This window comes from Phaethon lepturus, unplaced genomic scaffold (assembly GCF_000687285.1).
Source record: "Phaethon lepturus isolate BGI_N335 unplaced genomic scaffold, ASM68728v1 scaffold33948, whole genome shotgun sequence".
NCBI lineage: Eukaryota > Metazoa > Chordata > Aves > Phaethontiformes > Phaethontidae > Phaethon > Phaethon lepturus.
This window is the reverse complement of record NW_010560314.1, coordinates 1-9,758: the sequence shown is the minus strand read 5'-3', so window position 1 is coordinate 9,758 and position 9,758 is coordinate 1. Positions and strand designations below refer to the sequence as shown.

At 39.4% G+C, this 9,758-nt stretch overlaps 1 protein-coding gene across 1 annotated transcript; it reads right to left on the bottom strand.

Moving 5' to 3' along the window:
- Positions 1-242: 242 nt before the first annotated feature.
- AKTIP (AKT interacting protein) lies at positions 243-5,469 on the bottom strand (the record flags this gene model as incomplete). Its single annotated transcript, XM_010293639.1, has 7 exons — positions 5,360-5,469; positions 3,849-4,054; positions 2,344-2,408; positions 2,152-2,252; positions 737-825; positions 564-662; positions 243-350 (listed from the first exon to the last, which is right to left on the bottom strand). Coding segments are annotated over exons 1-7 (710 nt in total), but the record flags the coding sequence as incomplete, so codon positions are not given.
- Positions 5,470-9,758: the final 4,289 nt, after the last annotated feature.

The window sequence follows — 9,758 nt, the reverse complement described above, 5'->3', positions numbered from 1 at the left end:
TGTTGGGGTTTTTTTAAGTCTTGGTTGCTTAGTGACAAACCAGTAAAAACGCAAGTATCTGATTATATTTAAGATTCACTCAATACCAAAAGGAAGGAAATGAGGGTAGGAATATTCAAAGTATTGCTATAAATGTAAGAAAAAACATCAGTCAACTTGGCAGAGAAAGTCTTCAAATCAACAATATACCAAAACTTGTTCTCGAAACATTAGGACATGGAGAATTTGCTCATGGTACTCACATGATTGCATAGGGATCCTCTATTTTGGGCTGATCAAATAAATGACTGCTGCATAGCTTGACACTGTCCACCACTTTACTTTTGAAGAGCTGAATATCTTTTTCATATCTGCAAGAGAGAAGTAAGTAATGTTAAGTAATTGCAAGAAGGCACAGGTTTGCTCTAGAACCACTGACAGACTTGGCAAAGCCTCCACTTCCGTTCCTAGTGCGACCAGGTCGAGACCATAAACTGATAAAGAATTTTACAAACCTCTCGTTTCTGCAAGTCTATGCAAAAATCTCTTAAGAGACCATGTCTGTACACATGAAAGATACTTACAGCACTGCAGCCTCAGGGTTCAGAGGACTAGTTGTATCAATCTTGTAGAAGACTCTGCGAGCATACATTAACACTTGCCATATGTGATTATGATTTCGCCTGCAAAGAACAAAACACAATGAAAAAAAGGAACAAAATTCTTTCAAATTATACATCAATATGTTACCACTAACCTCCATTTCGCAAATGCTCTTTTCACATCCAGTTCACCAGATAAGGGGTCTACTAGCGGATGGAAGACAGGCAGATCAAAAACCAAGCTCTGCATTAGAAAAAAGAAATTCATTATGACAACTTCAATCATAATGTTAAAACCACTGGGTGAAGGTCAGTCAGATGTTGCTTCCAAATCATAATTTTTACTGTATTAAAAGAAAGCAACCTAATTATATCAACTGTGAAACTGTAACCCAACACACCCATGTTACATGCAGGGTCTTGTCCTCTCTCACATGCTTATCACCAAATCTGGAAACTAATCCAGCTAACTGCAAAAGCACTAGTGCCAACACAGGAAATAATATCAGATAAGATCAGATTAAAGGAGTTTTTCTGGTTTACCTATTTGTGACTGAAAGCTTTTTGTATACTTGAGCTACGATCAATACTTTTCTTATCCTACACATTTTTAAGTAAACTGTGCAGTGGCACTACAGTGTCTTCAGTTCTGTACAGCTAGTTTCCTCTGGTGTTCATGCACTGAACGCTTCTTTCCAAGGAACATTTCTTTCCAAAAGAAAACTTAGTTTCAACAGGAAGGTTTTAAAGCCCTATGCTAGCAAAGGAATGCTGGCTGTATGAGAGATACTGAAGTCTAATCTTTGAAAGAAACTACTTCTGTCCTTTTAAAGATGATAGCTTTACACAAAACTTGACACCAAGCAGACAGCTTCCTGACACAGCAACTTGTTCTCAGATACAGCAGTTTCATACACCTGTCCCCCAATTTTCCCCTTAAAGAAATTTGGCCAGGAGGGCCAGCTGCTCTGCTCTGGAGAGTCAGATTGCCACAAGATTTTTTATTTTTATTTTTTACTTGATGTAATAACTTGAATCCTTTTCCCTAAACAGAAGAAGAGAAAGCAGAGGTGGAAGGTAACACCATACTATCTCCTCTCCCTTTGTTTCACCAACTTTCTTCTCGAGTTCTTTTAGTTCTTTGTTTCAATGTAATTTAGAAGAGAGACAGGCAAGAAGTCTTACAGCAAGCACAGCAAAGGTGCCTGGATTTTATGTTCTGTTATATCGCTACTCAGAATTTGGATGATACTTTAAGCGTTTCAACATTAACTTCCTTGCCAAGGAAGTAACAGATCAAAAGTTGAGGTAAAGAACTGGTTGATTACTTAATACTGTAATGCATCTAACCTGAAGAATTAGGTTACTCTACACCAGCCTCAGGAATTACAGTAACACAACTGCTTTACAGATGTTAGGAAATATGTACAAGACATGGCAAATGAGCCCAGCCAACTGAACAAAACTAGTTCAAGGAAATGAGAAGCTAATTGGTATCTTAGCTTTAACAAAAAGTCATACTTAAAGTACCAGAAAACAAGAAAAACCCAGGACACACAGAACCACTTACCGGGCAGTCTCCATCTGGGTAATTATCAGGAATATAGACAGTAAATTTAAACACACCATCCTGGTAGAGCCCATGTCTTATGAATATTACACCAAACCACACTGCAAGTGAGAAAATTTGCTTGAGTGAAAGAATTTAAATATATATATATCTCTATTAAAAAAAAAAAATCAAAGTGAAGTTTAAACTTACTTAATGCTGATCGGTAAGATGGCTGTACGTAGACACCTGGCAATTTCTGCTTTACAACCAAGGTACTGCAATTAGAATCGGTATTTAGAACAGCTCCACAACTACACTAAATCTACAGCATTTTCCCAAACTTGCACTTATTTGCTATTTCACTTCTTGTGATGATAATCCAGTCACAATCTTCAGTCATCAATGACCAGTGCATTATGAAAAGAGTTTCTCCCTCTCCCTTTGCCTTTTAGGAAAGGCCATTTGATAATCAACAGTTCTACTGTTGGGGTGAAATACATTTACTGTTTTACAAACCAATGAACTCAAGAAGTTGCCAGTAAGTTTACCCAGCTGTAGTTGTATCGTACGCAGATTCTACTAAACACTTTAAATGATAAGCCTAATTATTCACTTCATAGGTTTTCCAGTTACTTGGCATATAGGCCCATTAAGTTGAACTCCACAACAAAATAAAACTCCACAACTGCACAAATAAACAGTAACGTAAAATATCAACAGAGTTCTCTGCTTCCATTTCCATACTATTCATTATTATTATTTCCCTAATAATGAATTTGTTAAACTAGAGGAGTTCATATTACGATACCAATATATTTTCGCATGCTGCAGAATAAAAACATCTTTCTTGAATGAAGAAGTCGGGGTCAGAAGAAAAAGAGAGAGATATGAATGTTTTGAGAGTTCTCACTTTCAATTTAATGGTTAAATGCCAGAACTGAGACTTAGTGTTGCATAAGGACTCCAGGGATTTCATTCCAAAAGGCACTACATACTTGAGAATCCAGTGTGTCTATGACAGAGGAAGTCCCTTCAGCTTTGTAGCACAAAACAGTTTATATAACTTTATCTAACTAGGAAGTTTTGCAGACAAATACAGATTTGTATGCTCCCACAGCAGTCTACAGATCACTAGACTGCATTAAATGCAACTCATCCAAAGAAAACTATTTAAATTGCTCTAACTCCTCCCACATAAGTTTGATCACTGAAGGACAGGAAAGAATATAGCCTTCCTAATAAGCGATATCAGGCAGCATTCAAGTGTTCCATGTAACAACTGAAGGAAGCTCACACACTCTCACTCCATTAGACAGTACCATAGATTGATAACCAGCTTCCCACTAGACATCTGCTTGCTTCTATTTTAATACTTGTTTCAAAAACTCAGTATTTCTGACCAAAAAGCTATTAGGATTACTAGTCAACATGCCTAAACCCAAAACGCATTTATTTTAAGACTGAGAAATATAGTACCTCAGAGAATCACATCTAAACACATCACTTAAAATCTCATCTCATTTTTCCCCTGCCCTGCTACCTCCTGAAATTGAGACTGCTGCTCCAGAAAAAGAACTTTGTGGAACTTAAGTTTTACTGCCTTCTTCAAGGACTAAGGCACAGACACCATGCAAAAACTAGATCCCTGCATGTCTTTTCCTCACTGAAGTATAAGCCCAGTGACCTAAAAAAGACAAAAAAAAGTGCAAACCTACAATTCTGCAAGGAGGGAATACTCCAAATAAAAAGGCCCATAAGAAGCATGTGTTCCATTTGTTGACTGGGATGACGTGGCAGGTGAAGCAGGCTTGGTTATTGGCACAGCATTCTTTGGAATAGAAGGCAACTGTTTCTTTGTAGATGCTCGGAGAGGACTGGTTCGCAGCTCTCCACTCAAACTTTTCTCTTCAGCTTCAGGTCTCTGTTAGATGAAGAGAGAACCATGAGGTTACAGGCCATAGTTCACAAACATTTAACATACGAACGTATTTTAACACATTTAAACCTAACCTTGCTAATTAGGTTTGGCCAATTAAAGGTATCTTGGGGCTTGGGGGTGGGAGTGGTGTCTCTTTGGCTTTTGCTTTTAAATAGACTTTTGTTGAGTGAAACCTAGCCTACAAGTACAAAAGTAATCAATGCTGGACAGGAAATCTGCAGATTAGGACAAATGCTTAAGGAGGCTTACATTTATTTAGAAACTGGAACCAGACAGTATACAACATAAGCCTAGAAGTCAAGCTATTTCCAGCACACGGTGCATCAAGATAAATCATTTCCACTGACAAGCATTCTCGTGTTCTAGACTTCAAAGAGTCTTTAAAAGTTAGCATAGTAAAGCTGAGATGAAATAAGAACTTTCTACAGAAAACCTCATGTATTTCAATTCCTGCCTGTGCTTAAGACACCAGTATCCCACTTGGAGCTGACCATATAGCCCATTCCCACTGTGGGAGAATCACCATTTGACAGTGATATCAAGCCCAGTTTAAATAGCTTCACTATAGCAAGCTTCTTATGCCTATGTTGTCTTTAACTCAAAAAGAAAAAACATTTCTACTTAGTTGGTCACTGCTACGCTGCTAGAGAACACTGTTCTACGTACAGACCTCAAAAATCATTCTATAGATTGCCAAGACAAACCTGCAGGCTACAGACTTGCAATTAGCCTAGCTGTGGTGACTAAAGGCATGATTTAGGATATAGTGTTTTGAAGGGCTTGAGATTCAGACTAGTAACAATACTATGTCACAAGCATCGCCAATGAAGTTATATAATTTGCCCCAGCACTGAACACCTGAGAAGTGATTAACCCTAGAACTGTCATGCTTTCATACACACAATCTACAGCAGCAATAGCATTATGGAGGAGCAGTTTTGTCAATGCTTGCTGCACATGCAATACCTAGCTAAGGTCCATACAGGACAGTAAGCAAACATCCTAAGAAACAAGTGTTTCAATCATTCAAACAAGTTTGTTTCATCTTTCCTACTTATAGATGCTTCAGATAAGAAAAGTCAACAAATTCTGGAGATGACTGCATCCACAGGCACATTACAGTTAATGCAGCTCAAAACCAGCTTACATTTTTATTGAAGATTATCACAATCCTCTGGAGAAAACACACACTCCAACTGTATTTGTAGATTGTCCAACGGTCTTTTCCAGAACTGCTACCGCCCCTCAATGTTAACACCTTATGGCATCCATTCATTAAATATGTACCTTGCGCACAGAACTCGTAGACATGCTCCAGAAAGGGTTCATAACGTGTATTCCAAATAAAGGACTGCAACTCCTCAGTGTCTTCAGAGTGTCCTCAGGCCTCTCTGGTTTACACCCTAAAAACACACAGAATGAATATACATTCTAACAGATAACCAGGACTCTAAATATATAAATAACATTCAGATCTAATTCTGCAGTCAGCTTTTTTTTCTGTAACATCAGAAGAAAACTTCTTGTAGTTAAGACTGACAATAGCTAAAACTGCCAAAGCTCTATTATATGTTAGACTCCAGGACAACAATATAGTTGTTTATGAAATAACTTCTGTGTGAAAATCCCTGCCTTCCTTCTGCTAGAAAGACACTAGATGCCGCATTCCAGTTTTGTCTTGCCAGCTGGAAAAAAAGATGATCTTTTGGCTCAGGACAGTCAACAAAGATGCTCTACACACGCAAATATTAAAAAGTTATCACTTCACCATTCAACTCCAGCTCCAGACAGTACTATAACAGCTTACTCATGTAGTTACAGTTAAGTGTTGCCCCTTGCATACCCTGCTGACTTTGCATGTTTCTGACACGCTCCACTTTGAAAAAATCTCTGCCATTCCCAGTGAAAGAGATGATCCTCCCATTGAGTTTGCATCACGTATGTGTCATTTTGTTTTCATCTGCATTGGAACAGCACCAGGAATAGACAAAGCCACAGAACACAGAAGTGTTTCTGTAGCTTATGTAATGGTTTTAGTATGAGCACTAAGGCTTAGTGCTCTTTAGATCAGCAGTTCAGTAACAAGGACTTCAGCAGTATTTGGCATTTCAGTGTGTCATCTACCGTATATTTCCTTGGTTTTCTCTCTCTTTTTTTATTTTATTTTTTTTTTTTAAAGTCTTGCTATTGTTTGTGCAAGAACTCTCATCTACAGCACGTTTGATCTGGCACAGCCTATTTCCTCCACATTTTTTTTTTGTTCCCTCTGGTTCTAGTTTCCCTTGCCTCCAGTTGTGACTATGTTAACTAAGGTTTTGAGGCAATTCACTTTACTCAGTTTCTTTAATAGGAAGCTGTACAACATTGACAAGGCAATTCATAGGTTGTCAGAGAAACAGAAAGAACGGAACGGGGTTCCATTGTGGTCAACACTATTTTTTTCTACAGTAAGCAAGGCACCACCTGTTTACCCAGTTTAGTTTATAGAGAAAACAGTAACATTATGATCAAAAATCTTCCTAAAAGGAAAATAAATGCCTGGCTTTTTTTTTTTCTTCCCTCTTTTAACAAGATTGGCAATTTATCCTAAGAAAGTCTAGCAACGGTAAATTTATAAAAGAAACATTGATATCAAATCCTTCTAGACTATATAGCAGCCAAGCATTCAAAAAATGCAAGCATGATTCAGACACATGATGAAAACTAATTAATTTCCCCACCCCAAAATCATCTCAAACATTCCAGTAGACATGATTCTTCCAGATATTTTTCCTCTTCAGCAGCCAGAGCGCCTCACATAAACTCTGAGTCACTGAAAACAGAAAGTCAAAGCATGGCTACTGCACTGGGGCATGCCCTGTGACAGCAGTGACAAGATGTTTTCACTCTTCCCCATCTCCTGTCTGGAAGGCAGGGCTATGCCAGAAGGCTATGCCATGGGCCTCTTCTCTTCCGTGAAACCCAGTCAGACTAAGTAAGACAGAAAGACACTAGGCTAGGAAGGTACAAGACATTTCCTCAGGAAACTTCAGCGTAACAAGAGAGTGGAGGAACTGACACACAAAGAGAGCACCTGCGTGCTGTGGCTTTGACAAGAGAGAAGAGTGCTGAAAGCTGAGGTACAGGTTGGAAGACAACTAGATGGAATCTGGAAGGATTATGGGGTTTGGGTAGGATTTTTTTGTTTGCTTGTTTGTTTTGGGCTCGGTTTTTTTTAAGACTAGGGAATATAAATTGCATTATTCCAGAACTAGAAATATGAGATACAGGAGTTGAGAAGAACAAAGAATGAGGTATGTACATAAAAAACAACCTAACCTGCTACCAGTGAAACAAGGAACTGATCTAGAAGCTTGATAACTGGTGCTAGACGGAGTTCAGTCACTGACTCCACCTTTCAGAAAGCAGCTATGCATCTCAGTATGCTTCCAGCTTTGTTGAAAAGCTTTTCATTATAGAGATGCCTATTTACAGGCTACTAAGAACAGTTTATATCTCCAAATAAAACATTATTTTAGCTCTAGCTAAACTACAGAATAACTTCCAGAGATTCTCCTGCACAGAGATCTTTTATCCAGTTGTGTGCCAGTAATAAGTGAAACATGGTGTTGTCCTAAACTTACTGTTAAACTGTCTCCAGTCTCATTCACCTGTTAAAACACTATACTAAAAACCTCAGAGTACCAGCTTCCCAGAGGAGGGTCATTTAAAAAGCCTTTCAAGGTGTTTCAGAGTTTATTTCAAATCACCCCTTCTAGCTATACTATATGGGAAGGGATAAAGATTTCAGCACAGGAAGCTTACTACAACTGCTTAGGCTCTCTAGTGCCCTCACCTCACAATTTATTACCCCACATCAATCAGAAGAATAATTTAAAAAAAAAAAAAACACAAGTAATAGCACATTTAAGGTAGACTCTTTATCCTACTTCTCACTATGGCAAAGGTCTGCAATAGGCAAGGACAGCCAAGTCCCAATATCATTAAGTGGAATTTCTAGGCAGTTTAGTCACTCGGTCTCGCACAGGGCTACCATGTCTACTACAAGGGACCTACCGTTACTGCAGCTTATAGTGCTGTAACTACTGAAAACATTAGCTTCCCAAAAAACCCAATACACTCCTCGTTTTATGAAAAGGGAATAAATACACCTAAAATTACCACCCTGTCTCCTTTCACGCTGCCATCATTCACAGTGCCTCACTTAAGAAAAGGCTTAATAGTACGCCACTCAGTAATACATTCTATTAAGTTATACTACCTCAAGAATAGAAAGTAACAGTAACCCTCCTAAGCAGTCCTCCTCCCAGGGGCTTTTTACAGATATTTTTCTGTAGCGTTTTTCTTCTAGTACAACAGCAATTAAAAAAAGGCACAAGACAAAGTTGTGAAGAAACATTATTTCAAATGCTGCTTCTTGGAAAGACCTTCTAACTTCTGTAGAGCACTGCATTACTAAGGTCCTATCATACCTGGACCTGACGCCAAGCGCAACCTTCCGTTGACTTTCACCAGTACCGAGGCACACAACACATGAGAGAAGCCAGAGCAAACGTAAACTCATGCAGTACTTCATCATCACTCTAAAATACTTCAAAAAACAAAGCTATCACTAATGGAAACCAGAATTTTAAGTACTTCGCTTTTGCACCTTTTCCTTTTCTACACTAGGTATTCTCATTAAAGACTACTTCTACTATTTATACCTGCAGTCATATCACGTGTCGTATTTTTCCCCTGTCATCAGCAGAGTCATTAGGTTAAATACAAGACATATAAACCAATATGACAAAAACGTCATCTCCCTGGAACAGAGCACTTTTGTAAATATTTTCAGGGAACATAAACGATTCCTCAAGAAGGAAAAAAGAAGTATAAACAGAGATATACTATATATAAGATAAACAATATAGATAATATAAATTCATATATGCATAGATATTTATGTTTTTATGCATTTTATTCCCTACCTAAAAGGGCAGGTAACCACTCCTGCACCTGAGAATAAACAGAACTGATTAGGCAGAGCACTAGAGAAGAACAACACACGTTGATCACAACGCTATTACACATTTGCCCAGCAACTGTAACTATCAGTTTACAGCAGAACTTATTTCTCATCAGCATACCTACTCCTGATCTTCTTAGCACCCAAGGACTTCACTAGCCCACACCTTGGCCTACTGGACAACAGGGAGTCGCTGAAGGAATGCTGGCAGCCCACAGGAACACTGACCAGTCGAACCTGTTTGCCAACTCTTCCTCCACAGGTGGATTACACCTTTCATACCAGCACCTGCTGCTACGACTGCAATCCCCTAACACACTTTTCAAGGAAATCATAATCTACACCCATGAAACCAGCTGTCGAACAGCAGCTAACAGTGTAAAAGATGCAAGGGGAAGACCTGCCGAGTTTCACAGGACAGCTGAGTTTCCAGAGGGGACTGTCAGCTGGAGGGCTCGTAGATCACAGTATTAAAAAAACAACACAGTTCTGCGAAGTCCCTTTTTCCCGAGGCAGGGGGGGGGGGCCCCCCTGCCGTGTCAGTCCCCGGCGGTGCCTCACATCAAAGCCACGGCCGTGCCTGGCACCACAGCGCGACGCCGTTTAGGAGGGCGTGGAAGGAGGCCCGCCGGGCCCCAGCCCCGCTGGCGGCCACCCCGCGCCCTGATGCTCGGCCCC